Below are 20,921 nucleotides of genomic sequence, written 5' to 3' on the forward strand. Positions count from 1 at the left end.
ATTTAATCTAGGCCTGGATCATTTTACTTTGAGGAGAAAACTTATCACTAAATAATAATGATCTTAAGTCTGTTCTTTTGCCACTCCCCAGAGCTCTCTCCTAAGGCACTCTGGAAAAGTCAGGAGTAAATTAGACTCTCACATCTAGTAACCAAAAGACCATCATCTCCAGCATTACCACAATGAAGTATGCAGATCGTCATAAATATTTACACCTTGCAGGGTCCTTTGTGCACAACTCTGAGAGACAAATGGCATTTCCAGTAATAGTTTATTGATTTCCAAATGCACAGGGGCACCAAGTCCGAACATCCTGGGATAGCAGTAAATCTCTCTTACAAAATAATTTACAGTATGAAAATGATATACTGAAACATTAACTCAAACGTGTAATTCCCTTGAAAGATTCAGTGTTCCCTTGTTTAATGTAAAGGGTGGAAGGGGAAGATTCCTAAGGAGGGAATGTGACTGTGCACAGGAAAATAGGCAGAGGACAATGGATTCATTGGTTCTCCCCATTCATGCAGTGTGGCCTGTCACTGTAGAAAGACTGGTCAGGTACCTCATTGAGTATTAATCTGCTGTCCCCTCAAAGTCATATCAAGCCCAGTATGGGCTCCGTGGCCTTTTTTTCACCAATGTATCCATAAGTGTCTTCACTTATTTTCATCTTTCTGCTCTGACCCTTGTTCTGCTGTTTCTGGTATGTTCTCAGTTCCAAATGATACTATCTTATCTTACCAGGCAGGCCTCCAGAAGCAAGAACTGCCTGAGTCTTATGGTTTCTGGAATGGGATGGGGTAGGGGGCTTCATAAGCACTGCTGGATAAAGGCAATAATAATGAGACTGAAGTCTCCCCTATGGGCCTTCTTTTTCTCTTAGGGCTGGGCTGGACTCAATCCATAATGAAATTTTTTTAAACATAAAAATCTGATGTGATCAGCACACAGTAAACATGCAGTTCATTTTCTTATTGGGAAGCATGTATTGCACAGCCATTATATGAATGTGGAATGTCAGGAATGGCAAGAGAATATTTTCTACTTGGGGAGAGAGGACTTCCTAGACCCTGCCACTACTACAAGGTCATGAATTCTGCATTTGTGCCCTCAGGTCTAACTGGAGTAGTTAGACTCTCAGGTCACCAAAATGGCTGGGCATCCAAGTTTCTCATCTTATTAGACATCCTGGACGAGGGCTGGAGTGCAATTTCCTTCAGGGCTGTCACTTTGACTCAGTGCCTTAGGAGCTAATGACCTTTGCTAGGGAATTGCTCTTCTTGTAAGCAAGTACCTAAGCCCCAACTATATGGCGACACTTGTAATTAGGGCTGACGGAAATCTTTGAAGTAGTACGCAAGATAATGAAGGGGCTGCTTTGAGTTTTCCTTCGTTCTCAAATATTGTGTGTGTGTGTAGACATGTATGTATGTATATACATATACACACATATCACACTTGTCATTTATATATAGGTACACACTCCCCCGACACACACACACAAACCAGGAATCAGTAAGAGAGTCCAGATTCACTGGACTTTGAATTGCCACATCCTCACAGAGCACACTGGCGGCTAAGTTTACTAAAATATGAAGATTTCCTTTTCTACAGCAGTGAAGCTGCAGACATTTTCAAATAAAGTTGAGTAGAGAGCAGAACACCCTTCACTTTTACTACTGCTGCAAAATTCTATACCTTTGAGGCCAAGAAACACCTTATTTATGGAAGATGGCATGAAAAAGGAAATGTTCTCCCAACTCCTGGGGGTGGGCTCAAGTCAGCAATGTGTACTTAAAGCATCTGCTAAAGGGGAGAAATAAGGCTACCTCAAGCCATTTCTGAGCCCTAACTATAACTGTGAAATGTCATTTTAAAAAGATTCATAAACTGGGATGGTCAGCACACAGTGGGAAAACCTGAAGTCTTTTTATCCTTCTGTTTTTAGGTGGACCATGGTGTGTGGTACAAAGTGCCTGTCCACAGAATTAGGGGGAGCTGGGTTCAAGATTTGGCTTGAGTATTTCCTAGCTGTACAACTTGAAGCAAATGACTCTTCCACTCCCCAACTGTTTTATTATCTAAGAGACAGTTCAGGGCCTGGCTCATAGTTGTTCCTTAATACAAGTTATTTCCCTTCTTGGGCTGTCAGAGCCGAGACTCCAAGCACTTCTTGGGACTGTCCTGGATTTAATGATATCAAATCAAAGTCCCTCTCAGCATCCAGAAATTCAACATTTGAAAGGTAGCCAGAAATTGCTATGAGTATCCGACTGATTCTGGAAACATTCATTACCTGCCTCCCTTGGTGACTTCTCTTTAGGGGTTTCAGCAAACCCTGGAACCTGCAGCCAGGCAAGACACAATTCTGAGCTCTCTTAACTTTTACTGACCTGGCAGGAGGGAAGCCTCATCATGCTGGGGCTTAAGGCCAAGCAGCATGCTCCAGCTCTAGGGGAAGGTAGTGCCACTGCAGGAAGTATCCTAGTTCTTACATTGATAAATGCTGCCGGCAGGAACTTAGGAGCCTGGGCAAAAGCTGCTGCATTGTGTTTAATGCTTCCCTGGTTAAAGTTTTATCGGGTGCTGAAGACAGCAGGAGTCTATAAAGCAAATCTGAAACGCTTTCTAAGTAAAAGCAAAAGTGCTTTCCTTGAGGATCACAGAGATATGGTAAGTTACTGAGAAGGTTGGCACATATTTTTATATTTCCATTTATACCCACTGCATAAATGCTTGAATTTCCCAAATACTGATTCAAAGTAATAACATATGATCAGATATGGAGAACCAATGAGCTGTCCACTGCTAATATAAGGCTACTATTTGGAGATCAAACAATGATTATTGGGGAAAGACAATACAAGCTTCCAAATCCTAAAATCTTTTTAATCTTCTGATACTTAAATTTTTTCGAGAGTGGCCACTGGTCCTTCTTTTAGGGTAGTTTGGTTGGATATGATTGGAGATTGTAATTAATGGTAAGCCAAATTCTCCAGTCTTTGCAGAGATAGATAAAGCACCAAAATTGTCCTAGTCATTTCTTGGCCATCAGTTTGAGAGAAAAACACCTTTTTTTTTTTTTTTTTTTTTTTTTTTAACATCTCAAACTCCTCTCAGCCCCAATATCCTGGCATCTTTAGTGAGTGAGGGCAATCCTAACCTAGAAGCATATATGCCTGGGCGCTTCCTGGCCTCAAGGGAATAAATCATTTCACAGCATTCACAGGACTGAAAAATAATATAAATAGGACTCCTACAGTAAACAAGTATTGTTTCTGTTTTAAAACCATCCTGCAAGCATAACAATCAGCTGGCCCTAAAGCCTGTAATAGGTACACAGGTCACAGGCAGACAGGCAGGCAGGAAAAGGGATTTCCCCCAGTGCAGGCTCCTTTGGTTCTGCCTCAGAGGCACTAGAAGTCTAGGCCCTGGGTTAACAGCAACCCAGAGTCTGCTTGGATATGGTTCTAGTTGTATGCTTCATAAGTGAACACCAAAATACCATAAAGGTAGCAGAGAGTGAACACATAACCCACTTGCAAATAAGAATTACCTTGCAAGATTCCTATTTTTCTTAACAGTCTATGTGTATGAACATTTTATTCTATAATATAACTTTTATATAAAAATAGGTCATCTCGTGACTCTAAACCATTTGGTAAGTAAAACTGATGCTTCAAGAAGATGCAGGTTTTTAAGTTTGCAGTTTTACATTCCCCTAGTACATCCCTGCTTACTCGGGAGCACAAAGCTTGGTTGTAAGAAATTGTGATTTGGGAGTAGAGAAAAGCAAGGAAGTCCAACCTCAGGTGTGTCTCTGTTACTAAGAGGAGAGTGAGATCCAGGGTGTGGGAGATGATCTGAAGGTCTATGGATGGGGAGTGCCACAGGAAGAAGGGTTCTGGTCAGAGTTAAAGGAGGATATATCTATATGCTGGGAGATGAGCTGAATTCAGAACACATGGAGTGGGAACAATTCTCCCCATACTGCATTTAAGCCAAATTAGGCTAAAATGGGGGTGGGATTAGCCAAAACCTACAATGGAAATTCCCATTTGGTAATATACATTTCAGCCCTTCACGTTGTGACAAGCCCATAAAACCTGCAGAATTCACCCAAATAATTCTGGTTCTATTAGATCCTTTACTGAATATTTTGGAAATTCAAGCAATTTGAATTCAGAAATACTGATTTCAACTTTTAATCAGATTTCTTTGGTCCTTTTTTTTCCCCCTAAGGTCATTTCCGTTCCACCTCTTCAATCACTTACTTTTTTCATTTCCACAGCACTGAATTATGAATCTCAAGTCCTGGATAACTTCATATACTAAAAATATCTTTTCCTAATCTTTAACTCTTTCTCTAACACCTTTTTCCAGTCATCCATCTTAATTCGTGGCACCACATTTTCACAAATGTAGAACTGGACTTTTAGTGACTGTCCACATGAGTCAATTTGGCCCTACCTTGCTCTCATTTATTTCATGCTTCAATATGAACAAAATTGGGTTTTTGTTAATAGGCAGGGAGGAAACTCTGACTTCCCTTCAAGATTATTCCAGATCCTTCCTAACAAAGCGATACTGTTTGGTAATACAATATTATGTGGGCTGAAATACAATACTATGGGGGCTGGCTTTCCTGAGTAAGTTCAAAGCAGCCATTGAGGGATTACCTGAAGGACCCTTCTTAATTGCTCCTGGTGGATCAAAGGGGCTCTTTTCCTTGACCTACCACAACCAGAGGATGAGAAGCACACAGTTAGTAAGCATAAAACTGGTCATCCCTTGGAGGGAGATGTGCCTGCTGTGGATCTGGGGACACATCTGGTGGAAGTACATTTGTTGCTGAGCAGCTTTCACAGAAATCAGAAGCCGTTACATACACGCTGTCACATACACACAAGGGAAGGGGATGATTTTCCACTGGGGGTAGCAAGCCTTCATGTGTCCTCTTCTTCACTGGCACCACTACAAAGGAAAAGGAGAACCAGGTGAGTTAAGATATCACAAGAAGGGAGGCAGCCTAGTCTACTGGTTGATAGCACAGACTTTATGTCAGACATACATGGATTTAAGTCTTAACTACCATGATTGAGCACTATGGCCAAAGGCAAGTTACTTCGTTTCTCTAAATTCTGATTTCTTTATCTGGCCAAAGGGGGAATGATGATAAAACTTACTTTCTTGAGTTACTAGAGGATTAAATAAGAGAATACATATAAAATGCACAGTATCTGGTATACAGTAAGTGAGCAGCTATTTAAAGGAGCAGGTGAGAGTCATAATTCTTTTAAACTTAACTGACGAAATAAATTGCTGGTAAAAATCAGGTGTATGATTTCCTCTAAGCCTTAAGCCATCTGTTGTTAGGAGAGAAAAAACAAGGAGAAGCTACTATCATCTGCACTCTCTTTTTTATTATTTTTTTTATTATTATACTTTAGGATTTAGGGTACATGTGCACAATGTGCAGGTTTGTTACATATGTATCCATGTGCCATGTTGTTTTGCTGCACTCATTAACTCGTCATTTAGCATTAGGTATATCTCCTAATGCTGTCCCTCCCCCCTCCCCCCACCCCACAACAGTCCCCGGAGTGTGATGTTCCCCTTCCTGTGTCCATGAGTTCTCATTGTTCAATTCCCACCTATGAGTGAGAACATGCGGTGTTTGGTTTTTTGTCCTTGTGATAGTTTACTGAGAATGATGTTTTCCAGTTTCATCCATGTCCCTACAAAGGACATGAACTCATCATTTTTTATGGCTGCATAGTATTCCATGGTGTATATGTGTCACATTTTCTTAATCCAGTCTATCGTTGTTGGACATGTGGGTTGGTTCCAACTCTTTGCTATTGTGAATAGTGCCGCAATAAACATATGTGTGCATGTGTCTTTATAGCAGCATGATTTATAGTCCTTTGGGTATATACCCAGTAATGGGATGGCTGGGTCAAATGGTATTTCTAGTTCTAGATCCCTGAGGAATCGCCACACTGACTTCCACAATGGTTGAACTAGTTTACAGTCCCACCAACAGTGTAAAAGTGTTCCTATTTCTCCACATCCTCTCCAGCACCTGTTGTTTCCTGACTTTTTAATGATGGCCATTCTAACTGGTGTAAGATGGTATCTCACTGTGGTTTTGATTTGCATTTCTCTGATGGCCAGTGATGATGAGCATTTTTTCATGTGTTTTTTGGCTGCATAAATGTCTTCTTTTGAGAAGTGTCTGTTCATGTCCTTCGCCCACTTTTTGATGGGGTTGTTTTTTTTCTTGTAAATTTGTTTGAGTTCATTGTAGATTCTGGATATTAGCCCTTTGTCAGATGAGTAGGTTGCAAAAATTTTCTCCCATTCTGTAGGTTGCCTGTTCACTCTGATGGTAATTTCTTTTGCTGTGCAGAAGCTCTTTAGTTTAATTAGATCCCATTTGTCAATTTTGGCTTTTGTTGCCATTGCTTTTTGTGTTTTAGACATGAAGTCCTTGCCCATGCCTATGTCCTGAATGGTATTGCCTAGGTTTTCTTCTAGGGTTTTAATGGTTTTAGGTCTAACATTTAAGTATTTAATCCATCTTGAATTAATTTTTGTATAAGGTGTAAGGAAGGGATCCAGTTTCAGCTTTCTACATATGGCTAGCCCGTTTTCTCAGCACCATTTCTTAAATAGGGAATCCTTTCCCCATTTCTTGTTTCTGTCAGGTTTGTCAAAGATCAGATAGTTGTAGATATGCGGCATTATTTCTGAGGGCTCTGTTCTGTTCCATTGATCTATGTCTCTGTTGTGGTACCAGCACCATGCTGTTTTGGTTACTGTAGCCTTGTAGTATAGTTTGAAGTCAGGTAGCATGATGCCTCCAGCTTTGTTCTTTTGGCTTAGGATTGACTTGGCAATGCGGGCTCTTTTTTGGTTCCATATGAACTTTAAAGTAGTTTTTTTCCAATTCTGTGAAGAAAGTCATCTGCACTCTCAATGGCACTCTGCACTTGGAAAAAATCCAAGATTTCAACTCATGCCATAGGGACATACACCACCTGGTCAGAGAAGGTACTCTACTAAGTAGGACTCCCTGGTGATTCTCTATCTTATGTCTCTCATAGGCCTTATCACATTACATAATTTATTTGTTTACGATTTACTCTTCCCTCTACCCATGACTAGAGCATATAAGAATAGCAATACTATTTATTAACTATGTATATCTAGCACTAGCACTGGGCTGGGCACGTGGAGGTGCTCAATAAATGTTTTTAAAATGGAAGTGAAATACAAACAACAGGAAGAAAGGGAGGGAGGGATGGACACAGGTGAAGTGACTGGTCAGTCATTACTGCCCTGGCCAGGTTATTCCAGATGTTAGTGATGTTTCAGTGGTCAAATAGTTGTCAAGCCGCATAGGCATGGCTAGTACCTCAGCTGCTCAGAGTTACAGCCCCTCTGGCTTGGACCTGGGAGAGAACACTGTTGGTACAGGGACTGGGGCAAGGAGAAGGCAGAGCCTGAAAATGTAGGAATGAGCACACTCAGAAAGGCAAAAGTAGCAAACTTGCCTAGTTTCTCCCCATCCACTTCTATAGGTCACTGTCCTTAAAATAGTAACAAGAGCCAACTTGATCAAGTGCTTACTGTGGACCGGGGCACTGAATTACGTGTTACTCACCCATTCTTCCTATTATGTAGAGGCTATTATTATCCCCCGTTTTCCAGAAGAAAAAAGTGAAGCTCTGAAAGATGTAAAATCCTAGGGTCACATAGTAAGATCTGTGTCCTTAAAACTCAAGGTTTAGTTTCAGTTGGATAGTCTGAAGTGGTCAAGCTGGTGGAGAAGGAAAAGGCCTGTAGAACATCAGCTCCCAGCTATTACCTAGAAATTTTTCATCTCACAAGGGATTATCTATGTCTATATAAAACCTGTGCTCTTTTGCATCCATTTGGGAAAGACTTTAAGGGAAAATATCCTAGGCAGCAAATTTCTAGAACTTCCACTAACGGCAGAAACATTTCAAGAAACAGGTCCTGCAAGTTAAGTGTATGATAGGAGCCAAAAGAACCAACTCAGTAATCTTCACCATTCCAAACTCTGCCCTGTTTCCACTCCCCTTTCCTGCTGGTTATACAATCATGGGATGAAGGGTGCATGCCGGAAAAGCTGGACAGTGGGCTGTCATTAAGGAGCAGTATTTAATGGCATCTGTCCCAAAGGGAACAAAGGGTCTTTTATGAAAGCTTCTCACCAGAATTAAGGCAGAGCTGGAACTGGCACCATATTCTCCCCCTTGGTATTATATCCAAAGCAAGCTCTCATTGTTCTCTTGTCAGTCAGTTTTATTTCAAATATGAGGGCAGCATGGTGACTCTGCCCTAAGCTACAGTTCGCTTTTTAGCATTCTTAATGTGAGACACATAGTTTAAACGTTCATGGACCTAATGAAATTGTATACAGAATTTTATCTGTGTGTTCCTTTGTCTGAGGGAAGACATACTTTTCATCATATTTTCAAAGAAGTCAACAACTCTTACCAAATTATAAATAAATTCTTTTCGGTTGCCAGGTTCTTTACTATAATACTTGGAGAGTGGCTTGGGGAAAAGGTCTGAAGTCTGAACTGATAAAATCTTTTCTCGTTAACCTAAAAGAGACATGTTCTTGGGCCTGAAATTTATCTCACAGTTTAAAACATGAGATCTTAGGATACTGGCATATCATTTATTGATTACTTCATTTGCTAAATATTTGTTGACTGTCAACCATGTGTAAGTCATGATGCTAGGCACAATAATGAATAAGAGGAACACAGGAGTTGCCCTCTAGGACTTTAAAGCCTAGTAGGTGAGATACAGGCTCAGGGGAGGGAGGGAGAACCTTTTTTTTTTTCTTCCCAGAACAGCATCTTCAAAGAAAGCATCTTATTTTTGTAATAACCCACTTCTCACAATAATGAAAAAGAAAAGGGATCATAACTGAATCTGTAACACAGAGCTTTGCTCAGCTTGTATGTCGTCTCTCCTGGAGGGTTCAACAATATAATTAGTGTGAGGCATCATCTCCTCTCTTGAATGTTCTTGCTTCACTTTGTATATAAACTTTGTATATAAGCTCATCTATGTTCATGAGATTATCTCATTTTATTTATTTATTTATTTTTGAGATGGAATCTTGCTCTGTCACCCAGGCTGGAGTGCATCGGTGCGATCTTCGCTCACTGTAATCTCCGCCTCCCGGGTTCAAGTGATTCTCCTGCCTCAGCCTCCTGAGTAGCTGGGATTACAGGCGCATGCCACCATGCCCAGCTAATTTTTGTATTTTTAGTAGAGATGGAGTTTCACCACATTGGCCTTGAACTCCTGACCTTGTGATCCACCTGCCCCAGTCTCCCAAAGTGCTGGGATTACAGGCATGAGCCACCATGCCTGACTGTTCATGAGATTTTTATCTTAGTCTATAAAAGTCTTCACTTTCTGCAAGGGAAGTAATACAGCCTTCTACCTCAGCCACTTATCACGCTCCTCTGAAACACCTACCAGTCATACTTAGACTTACAACTGGAGTTGTAACTCAGAGGTTAATGGCTGTTTCTTTTCTCTTCTTTCTTTTTTTTTTTTTTTTTAATAAACTAAGGGTGTTAGGCAGACAGCACATTCTATAGCAGGTACTTACCAATGAGAGAGGCAGCATTACATAATTACTTTGATGTCACCAGACTGAACTAGGTTCAAATCCCTGTTATGAACTAATAAACTGTGGGATCTTAAGTAAGTCACTAACCTCTCTGAATCTCAGTTTCCTCATTGAAATGCTATCTTCCAGGGTTACTGTGAAAGTTTTATGTATTTTATGCAATACAAATGTTTTGTATTTTATGCAATAAAAAATGTTACCCTTCTTCCTCAACCCACCTTCCTTCTTATCCTGAATAAAAACCTGCCTCCTGCTGCCTTTCCCTCAAATGTTCCTAGTTCTGGCAGCTGAAACATTACATTCCAGAACAAGTGTGTTCCTATCCCCAAATACCCTTTAAATATCTGGAGAGCAACAGTATACTGCTTTGCTCACTTGGAGAGTTTTTTAAATGACAACCCAGACCTAATGAAAAATAGGTACTAACTAGAAAAGCTGAGTGAGTATCACTTTGACCCTTCTAGGTGGCAGGTCTTGAGAAAAGTCATGCCTGCCAAACACTGGAGAGAACAAATACGGAGTGAAGGTTAGTTAACTGGCCTTAGCTCAGTCACTGATCTAGTTTGAGAGTACTGCTGTATCTAAAAGTGGTGGCCTTAAAACTGGGGTATGGATACCCTTGTGGTATGTAATTACTTTCCAGGAAGTATTTGGGCCTGGGTTGTTTTAAGAAAATTAATGTCCAAATCCTTAACTTCCATATATACTGCTTCCTAAAACTTACCTTCTCAGAAACATGCCTATGCTCTGTAAGGTTCTTGTTTCAGCCACTCCCACTTTCCAGATCACCATACTCCTACACTTCTGCAGAAATGCTACTCTCACTCACCCTTCTGAATCTTAGCATGTAACAATTTTAGAATGTCTCCCTTAGAGGAGTCCTATGAGAGAACCGCAAGCAATAGTAAAGGAGACAATCTCTTTTTTCATTCAGGCAGGAAACTCTTGGCAAGGCTGTGTGTTTTATCTATCTATCTATCGATCTAACACTTCAAATTCAAAAGTGAGATGGTTATCATGAGGTGTGTGCTAATGTTTATTTGTATTGAAAAAAATGAAATCGGACTTAATCTGACAGAAAGCAAGTCTGATTTGGCTGGATGGTTTGACCACCAGAACTGGCTTTGCCAATTAGATTATATAGTGCACCTTGCTTGTAAATTTAATAAGCTAAATTAACAGTGCCAAAGTTTTGACAAAAATATATATAAAAACTCATATAAACTACACAACATGTCAGCGATCACACCCTTAGCAACTATTTACACTTGATACTATGATTTCAGGAATTAATTTAAAAATGGGCAAAAAGGCACATACTTTTAAAATTTCTTTTAGGGGATGTAAAACAAAAAAGTTTAGCTAAAGGAACTGGGAGCTCCTAAATTCTGACCAAGAGGATGGTGTGAAATTTAACACTTTCTTGGTTGTGGGTAGGGGTTGGGGTGACAGAATGAGACTAAGGCATTCCAGTCAGCAGAATGCTGTATCCCTTCTCTGAGTTGGACTGTCTGATGTGGTGCCTGTGAAACTGAAATGTCAGAGGCATGCCATAAGCTCCACATTCAGACCCTAAACACTTGCTGATAAAATGATTATATTTTATCATAATCATTTTACAGTGTTCCACTGTCTGACAATTTTTTAGTTAGGCTGTATACATAGGCAGCTCAGCTTTTTGGCTTCTGTCCCCAGAGCTTTAGGGGCATAAAGGGGGAAGTTAATAAATCAGGTAGCAGGCATTCCGACTTTGCAAGTTTAATAGTTTCTTTTCCTAAGCATATAGTACAACTTAATGTGACTTGGCATCACTCATGTCTTCTGAGTTCTTGGTTATTTATTAACTGATTATTGCTGTAAAAGGATTATTTAACTCAGGAGGATGGAGAAATTAAGAGGTATTGACAAAGGGACGAAGGCTAGAGTCAGCTGAAATTCAAAAAGATAGATTTAATATTCTCAAAAAATTACACTGCCTGGGCATTGTACAAGGAGCCAATTGGGAAGTCTCACACTTTCAGTATCTGAGGAAGTGGTTGCCTAGTTGCAGTAAATATGCGATCAGCACTGCTGGGGAGACGGACTAAACACTCGGATCCAGGAACCTTTCTTTACTAGACAGAGCAGAGTTGCCTTCTTTGTCCCCTCTGTCCCACACTCACCTGCCCCAACAGCCTGAGCTGAAAATAAGGAGGTTACTGTGCTTTAAGGGATTTGAACTTTACAAAATAAAGTAAAATGTCCTTGGTCTATTTTGGGCTAACCGAGAAAAACATGATGAAAATACCAGAGTTCTAGTCCTAGTTCTGCTGTGTGACTCTAGGACCCAAGTATCCTTATCATCTGGGAAATTAGGATGCCTTGCATTTTAAGCAAAATTTAGGAAAACTCCAAACCAGACAAAAACTAAGAAAGCTTCCAACATATAGACTTGCTGAGCTAATTAATTTGCTCTCATTCACACAGCTGTCTCTCTTTGTGCCCCTCTGTATCCCGTCACCACAATCTGAAGGATGGCCTAAATGTTCCAAGTCCTTTCTTTCACCTCTTTTTCTGGCTGGGCCCAAATAGTGGGTTGATGCCCGGTACTGAGAGGTGAAGCCAGCTGCACTTCCTGGGTCGAGTGGGAACTTGGAGAACTTTTCTGTGTCTAGCTAAAGGATTGTAAATGCACCAATCAATGCTTTGTGCCTAGCTAAACGATTGTAAACACACCAATCAGCGCTCTGTGTCTAGCTAAAGGATTGTAAGCACACCAATCAGCAGGATGTGGGTGGGGCCAAATAAGGGAATAAAAGCTGGCCACCTGAGCCAGCAGAGGCAACCCGCTCAGGTCCCCTTCCACAGCATGGAAGCTTTGTTCTTTTGCTCTTCATAATCTTGCTGCTGCTCACTCTTTGGGTCCATACCACCTTGAAGAGCTGTAACACTCGCCGTGAAGGTCCGTGGCTTCATTCTTGAAGTCAGCGAGACCACAAACCCACTGGAAGGAAGAAACTCCGGACACATCTGAACATCTGAAGGAACAAACTCCGGACATACCACCTTTAAGAGCTGTAACACTCACCAAGAAGGTCCACGGCTTCATTCTTGAAGTCAGCGAGATCAAGAACCGACTGGAAGGAATAAATTCCAGACACAGTACTGCCTGATCATTACCTAGTGCAGACCCAAGAGTAAGCTCTGCCATGAGCAAAAGTCCCATGATTCTTTATTTCATCATGGGTCTTAAAAAAAGTTTGACTTGGTTCTAGCCTCACTGCAATTCCTTCTCAAACCACAAGGAGAAGCACTCTTCTCTCTCTAGTTCACTTTCTATTTTATCCTATGAGCCTTCTCTCTTTCAGTAATGGGCACTATTCACAGAGGGCTTACTTAATGTTCCACAAACTGTACTAAGAAATCTATATACATAAACTCACCGATAGCTTCTGGTATTATCTCCATTCTACAGATGAGAAAAATGAGGCCCAGAGAGGCTGCAAGACCTGCTTAAGGTACACGACTTGTAAATAATAGAACTAGGTTAAGCAATCAGTCAGACTCTAGAACCCCCAGAAATGAACTGAACTTAGGTAAGAGATGAGCCTGTCTTTTCTGATCCTTAGTTACCCAGCTGGTAAGTAGCAGCCATTTAAGTTTTCTGAGGCAAAATGTTTTCATCTGAAAAAATGGGATATTAACACCTACCATGAAGAGATGGAAGATACAAGCAAGTGCTTTTTTAAGATGAAAAAATGCCAGAGATGAGTAGGATTACTATAGAAGAAGAAGAAATACAGACCTGAGTTTGTCTCAGCCCTTACAACTGACTCTGTCTCTCCAGACCTATTTAGGGACCTCTGAGAGAGCCTTGGGTCTCCAGCATGACCTCAGGCCCACACTCTGACCACAGTGCCAAGTTTGAATTGATCTCCATGTACCTTGCAACCTATTTACTGCTTTTATAGGTGGCTACCTTTCTTGCACTTGGCAGAACCTGTGTGGGGATGGCCTACTTCTATGGAAGATTAAAAGGAGCCAGCAGGCCTGCCCAGGCAGTGCCCTGCAATAGGGAGGTGACTGAACGCAAGTAACAGGAAGGCTCGTAGCCTGCCAGTGTCCCATCTGCTCTCAGAATTCCCTTCTTTAGGACTGAGTCCTTTACTGCTGCTGGATTTATAATAGAATCATTTACAGCCTTATTTTTTTAATTCAAAGAGTAACATTTTCTTTTTTGTTGCTTTTTACTTTCTAGAAAACAAGTATTGGTTCCATAAAAAAGAAAAAAATTCCATTATGTTACCACCATGGATAATCACCATTATCACAGTGAAATATATTTCCCCATACACCTTCTATACATATATAAAAATAAGTATCTTTATAAAATCAGCTCATACTTGACAGTCTCCTTCACAGTCTGCTTTTTCCACTCAGCTATCAATCATAAATATCATATCAAGAAATATATTTCTATAAGATTATGATCATGATTGATTTGTATGGATTTATCATACCTAATATTGGGCATTTAAATTATTTCTACCTTTTCAGTATTACCCACATCTCTGTGACACACATGATTGTGGATGAATCATCCTTAGTTATTTCCAAAGAAAAATTCCCAGGAGTTTCCTCCTGGGTCCAAAGGCATGTTTGCATTTGTTTTATAAGCTTTAATTTTTAGAACAGCTTTAGATTTACCAAAAAATTGCAAAGATAGTACAGAGGATTCCCATACTTAGTCTCCCCTACAATGAACATCTTACATTAGCATGGTATATTCGTTGCCAGTGAACTATGAAAGGAAAATAAATCTCGCGACCCCAAAATCACTAAGCCAAAGGGAAAAGTCAAGCTGGGAACAGGGATCCACAAACTTGTCCCCATTCTGTTCCTAAATGGCTACAAAGATAAAAAAGCTACATATCTCCCTCACAAAGGACAGACAACACTCAAAGTCATCCCTCTGCTCACGTGAGACAAATGCATATCCAATTGCTTCCTTTGATTCGGTGGAAAGCTAATCAGAAATTCAAAAGAATGCAACCATTTGTCCTTTATCTACTTATGACCTGGAAGCTCCCCTCCCCACTTCGAGTTGTCCTGCCTTTCTGGACCGAACCAATGTATATCTTACATATACTGATTGATGTCTCATGTCTCCCTAAAATGTATAAAACCAAGCTGCGCCCCGACCACCTTGGGGACATGTCATCAGGACCTTCTGAGGCTGTGTCATGGGTGTGTCTTTAACCATGGCAAAATAAACTTTTTAAATTGACTGAGACCTGTCTCAGATATTTGAGGTTCACAGAACCAATATTGATACCTTCATACTAAAGTTCATATTTTGAGATTTCCTTAGTTTTTCCCTAAAGTCCCTTTCCTGCTCCAGATTTCACTCAGGATACCACATTTCATCATTAAGTCTCCATAGGCTCCTCTTGGCTCTGACAAAGTTTCTCAGACTCTTCTTGTTTGTGATGGTGAGGACGGTTTTGAGGGGTGCTGATCAGGTATTTTGCAGAATGTCCCACAATCGGAAGTTCTCTGATGTTTTTCTCACAATTAGTCCATGGTTATGGGCTTTTGGAAGGAAAATTACAGAGGTAAAGTGCCATTATCATTACATCATATCAAGGGTTAATACTATCAATATGACAGCACTGTTGAAGGTGGCCTTGACCACCTGGCTGAGGTAGTGCTTGTCAGGTTTTTCTGTGGTATGGCTACTTTTTTTTCCCATTCCCACAGTGTATTCTCCGGAAAGAAGTCACTACGAGCCACCTATACTTAAAGAGTGACGAGTTACGTTCCCTGTCCTTGAGGGTGGAATATCTACATACATTATGTGAAATACTTTCGAACATGAGCTTTGTCTCTTCTCCTTCATTTATTTATTTGATCATTTATATCAGTATGGACTCATGGATGTTTATTTTATTCTTTGGGTTATAATCCAATATTACTATTTTGTTGCTCAAACTGCTCAGCTTTGGCCTTTGAGAGCTCTTGTTAGTTGGGTCCTATGTTCCATTGACGTATCCCCATCAATACGGGTTTTCTGTTTTTTTGTTTTGTTCTGTTTTGTTTTTGTTTTTGAGCACTTCCCTACTTTCTAGCACTACACAGCCCTCAGGCTTAGCTATTTCCTCCCCAGACCTAAAATCGGATATTCTCCAAAGAACACAAGAGATATGGTTTTAGAGGCATTTGATACTACGCTCCAGAAATCTTATATTGATTTACAATCATTACATTGGCACAGGAATGCCCATTTTCCCCACACCCTTGCCAATAACGGGGCAATTTCAAAGTGTCTGCAGGGAGATGACCTGGCATGGGATACAGTGTGTGCATATATATGCATGTATGGGTCTATCTGTTCCATCTCTTTAAAATAACTTCTACGTTACTCAGTTTCCTGTTGAACTTCAAAAGAAAAATGCCCTGGGGCCAGTTAAGTTTTTCCTTTTCTTTGCCTTTACATTGGCCTTCCCCAACTTCCCTTTCCTCCCCCCAGTGTTGCTAGATTTTCTATCACTGGCGATCTCCTGTGATGAGGTCTGAAAGGAACCTTTCCTACACCCTCTACTAGGGCCCAGACAATTTCAGGGGGTGGAGGGTTAGAAGCAGAAATTAGCCCAAGGATTTGCCTTCCCTGCTTCCTGTACCTTCAGGAAATCCACCTGACCCAGTTTCCTCATCTTCTTTTGGCATGTGTATAATGGAAACCAAATCTCTCTCAAGCAGTTTCCTTCCATAGAAATCTTAAACATAAAATTTAATAAAATGCTAGACTTCAAATTTCCTGTTGCCTCAGCTGCTGTATCTCACAAGTTACCAAAGAGAAAAAGAGAAAGGATCAATAAATAAATATACTTGACACTTATCTCTAATCTCTGTCTGAATAGAGATTCATGCTGTATGTGTGTGCATGCATATGTGTGTGTGAGAGCGAGCGAGTGAGGCAGATACACACGTGCACACACACACACACACAGAGAAAACAGTTCTCAGTAGCTTTGGGAGTCCCATGATGATGACCCTCAATTGAAGGTGTAGGAAGTTGGAAGTATACCAACCCATAATGACCTAGTGCTACTTTTCATATGGCAGCGGGTTATGAATATGGACCTAGGAGTCAGAAACACCTGGGTTTGAATCACAGCTCTGCCACTTACTAGCTGTGAGATTTTGAGGTCGGTGTTCGTACTTGGAAATAGTGGACAATGTAGTACCTACCAGGAAGAGCTGCTGGAAGGATTCAATTAGATTAATGTATATGAAGTGGTTGGCAGATATATAAAGAGCTTGACATAGTACCTATCACACAGTAAGTGCTCAAAACATTTTATAGTTATTTAATAACATCATATGAAGAAACCAAGACTAAGAGAGACTAAAAGTCATACAGTGAGTTGATGGGTGAGTGAGATCGACTGGAAGTCAGTTTCTGGCTCCTGAATACATCACCATACCTGCAACACCCATTTCCTCTAAAACTGCTATCTATTAACAAAAAACGAGAAGAGTTAACACTGTTGTCACCTGTACAATCTAGGCACCATGCTGTCATTCCAATGGGCTAAAGATTCCTTCTCAAGTTTGTTCTTTTACTGTACAGGCCATTTAAAAAATACAGTAACAGCTATCATGAATAAGAACGCATTCTATGTGCCAAGCATGGTGCTCAAAATCTTAGCAGCACCATCTCCCTATCCCACTGAGTCCAACAGCATGTCCTATTGACTCACCCTGCACAACCTCTCCCATGTGTGTCCATTCATCTTCTCCACTGCTGCCACCATCTCCTGCTTGAACTACTGGAGTTGCTTCTTGACTAGTCTTCCTACTTCTAATCTTAATGCACTATTGCCTATTATCCAAACTGTATTCAGAGTAATATTTCAAAAATGTGCAATAGATTATATCAGTACCCCATTTAAAAGTCCTTCAATGGCTTCCTATAACCCCTAGAATAAAGTCCATAGCCCACAAATTCCTACATGCTTTGGCCCCTCTCTCCCTTTCCAGCCTGATTCATGCCACCTTTCAGCCACGCTGGCTTTCTTTCTGTTCCCCAAATAAGCTGATCTTGTTTGTGGCTTAAGGCTTGTGCTTTGCTGGTCTGCCTCAAAGCTCTTACCCTCACATCTTGGAATGAATAACTCATTAACATTCAGGTCTCAGCTCCAATATCACCTTTTCAGGACAGCTCCTGGACCAGGAAATCTAGAGTAGCCACCCCATCCCTGTACTACTACACTAAATTGCTGTATTGTCTTCACAGCACTGATCACTATCTAAAATTATTTTGTGGTGGCAAACGGCTTTAACTATTTTGTTCCCTGCCGTATCACCAGTACCTGGTAATGTGCTTGGCACTGGTGAAACTGCAACAAATGTTTTTGAGTGAATGAGTAAATGATCAAAACAATCGTATAAAGCGTGAGTGTTCAAGAAACCTCCCCAGACAAACCATGGGCCACTTACTGGTCATGGAGACACTGCCTAGGAATCTCATGAACAGCTTACTTTGACAGGTAAATCCAACCTCCATTTCTTTTCTAATTGTCTCTGCAATGACCAGGCACACATAACCACTGGAGCTCTAGACTGAATTAAAATGCTGTATCATAAACTGATTATTCTTACAAACAAGTAAGCCTTACTGGAAGCCGTATGAGTAAAGGATGGTGTGGCCCATGGACAGGGAATGCTGTTACAGTGACAAAACAGAAGCAAGCTCATATCCAGCCTTCCCTAAGCAAAGAAACCTGAAGAACAAATTCACCTCCATGAGGAAATGTTCTCATCTGGCTTCTCTACAAAACAGCTGTGCGTTTGCCAACTTCTAACTCTCTCACAACCCAGCTGTGAGCTGTTCTCAAGGCAGGCTTGGATTCCAATACTTTATCCACCTCTTACCGTAACATTCTATGAAGGGAGAGAGATGAGGATAATAGCAAGTCAGCAAGGCCAAGATAGAGGTGAGCGGATACTTAATTCATGGCTCCCCTCTTTCCCTCAGATGAAATGTCAGCTGAGGCATGGATCCAGAAGTGGGAGAGCTGGGTTAGTTATTGTGGTGGCTGAGACTGATCATGGAAAAAGCACACAACTAAGTTTTGAGACCCCATTCCAGCATGCATTAGCAGTACAACCTTGGGTGAGAGGCCTCTTTAAAGTTTCTATATCTGTAAAAAGAGGATAATTATACATTATAAGCACTTACAATTAATAAATGGAAGTTATTACTTGCTAGACACTGAACTAATCACTTCACCCAAATCTTTACAATCAGTTTTCATAATAACCCTGTGTAACAGCATTAACACTCCATTTTACAGACGAAGAAAATGCAGAGTAGACAAAGGAAGTAACATCCCAAGGTCCCACAATCCTAGTCAGCGCTGAAACTACCACGGCCTGGCTCTTGTTTTTGGCCCTGGGCAATGATGTTTTTGGCCCTGGGCAATGATGAGTGAAGGCAGCATATGAGGGGGCTTGTGACATCAGCTGGCTGCATTTATTCAGCTGGGTTATTGGTAATGCCTCATTACTAGTAGCAGAGGAGGTAACTGGTACCTTGTTGCTAAAGACGTTCCAAGGCCTTGGCAGACTCAAACTCCAGTCTGGGCACCAATTACTCAAAAACTTTTTCCTTGTTACAGGGGATCCCAATAGTCTCTTAGTTTATTTTTGAGACACAGTCTCACTCTGTCGCACAGGCTGGAGTGCAGTGGCATAATCTTGGCTCACTGCAACCTCCACCTCTTGGGTTCAAGCGAGTCTCCTGCCTCAGCCTCCTGAGTAGCTGGGATTACAGGCACACACCACCATGCCAGGCTAATTTTTGTATTTTTAGTAGCGACGGGGTTTCACCATGTTGGCCAGGCTGGTCTGGAACTCCTGACCTCAGGTGATCCGTCTGCCCCGGCCTCCCAAAGTGCTGGGATTACACGTGTGAGCCATTGTGCTTGGCCCCAATAGTGTCTTTTTATTTGTTTGTTTGTTTTTTAAAAAAGCCACACAGCTAGATTTTTTTTTTTCTTTTCAGTTTTTATAACTGCAGCCGGTCATGACTCTCCTGTTGTAACCTGGCTGCAAAGTGGCCATTTCCCTCAGATTCTCATCTTGGTTCTTGTGGGCTCCAGCAGTCATGGAAAAGGGCCTGCCACCAAAACCTGTTCCCCTGAACTTAGGACAGAATCTCGTTGGGTCAGATACCAGTTTCATTTTCAATCCTGCCTGTCCTGCAGTGAGAAGCACCAAGGTCTCACTCATTTAGTTAGGTTACATAGAAATATCTTTCAAGGTTTGAGCTGATTTTCACTACACCCTACTAAAGGATGAAATCTGAATTAAGTGCCGTCAGGGAACCAGTGATGCAGGTGGTCTGACACATCACTGCTCTACCCTTGCAGCCTCCAGAGGTTCAGGGCTTCAGTGCACCTCAGCATCATTATGTTGTAAAAGTCAGTCTTTGTCACTTGAGCTCTTTGGAGGCTACATTTGTTTCTCATTCACTATTTTACCCCTAGTTTAGCAACATGCCTGGCACTGAAGACATTTGGCAGCTGGCATATGGCAGCTCTCATAACTTGCTTTGGCCTAGAAGGAGGGATTTCACCAGTGAGATAAGAGGCGGGGAAGGTAAACCTTCAAGGTAAAAACTACATCCAGCAGGAAAGCACACCTTCTCTACCAGCACTAAGATCTGTCTACTTGAAGAACTCCTACAGGAGGTAGTATAATATGTTAGGATCATCCACTTTGGAATGAGACCAGGATTACTTACCATCCAAGCCCTTCAGCTCTGAGCTGTGTAACTTTGGCAAAGCTATTTAACATCTTCTAGGACTCAGTTTCCTCATCTGTGAAATGGGGAGTCATTCCTTCATTTGTGCTTTCAGTGAACAAGTATTTATTGAGTACCCACAGTATATAAGGCACTCAAATAGGTAAAATAGCAGTGAAAAAGACTGACAAAGTCCTTGTTTTCATGGAGCTTAATTTCCAGTAAATTGACAACAAACATGTAAATAATTTCAGATAGTGGATATGAAGAAAATAAACCAGGATGCTGGAATAGAGAATGATGAGTGTGTGTGTGTGTGTGTGTGTGTGTGTGTGTGTGTGTGTAGGGGCAACTCAGGAAGGGACGGTATTAGGATCTACCTCTTAAGAGTTGATATAAATATTAAATGAGATAATGGATATAATGTGTTCATCCTACTGCCTA

At 41.1% G+C, this 20,921-nt stretch overlaps 1 protein-coding gene across 1 annotated transcript in view; it reads right to left on the minus strand.

Annotated features, from left to right (window-relative positions):
* Positions 1 to 252: 252 nt before the first annotated feature.
* Positions 253 to 20,921, minus strand: part of TRIM44 (tripartite motif containing 44) — a 143,110-nt gene continuing 122,441 nt past the window's right edge. Inside the window, exon 5 of the mRNA XM_055281922.2 lies at positions 253 to 4,974. Within this exon, the coding sequence (XP_055137897.1) occupies positions 4,947 to 4,974 (28 nt within the window). The 3' untranslated portion in view covers positions 253 to 4,946. The remainder of the gene's footprint in view (positions 4,975 to 20,921) is intronic.

This window comes from Symphalangus syndactylus, chromosome 6 (genome assembly GCF_028878055.3).
Source record: "Symphalangus syndactylus isolate Jambi chromosome 6, NHGRI_mSymSyn1-v2.1_pri, whole genome shotgun sequence".
Classification (NCBI taxonomy): Eukaryota; Metazoa; Chordata; class Mammalia; order Primates; family Hylobatidae; genus Symphalangus; species Symphalangus syndactylus.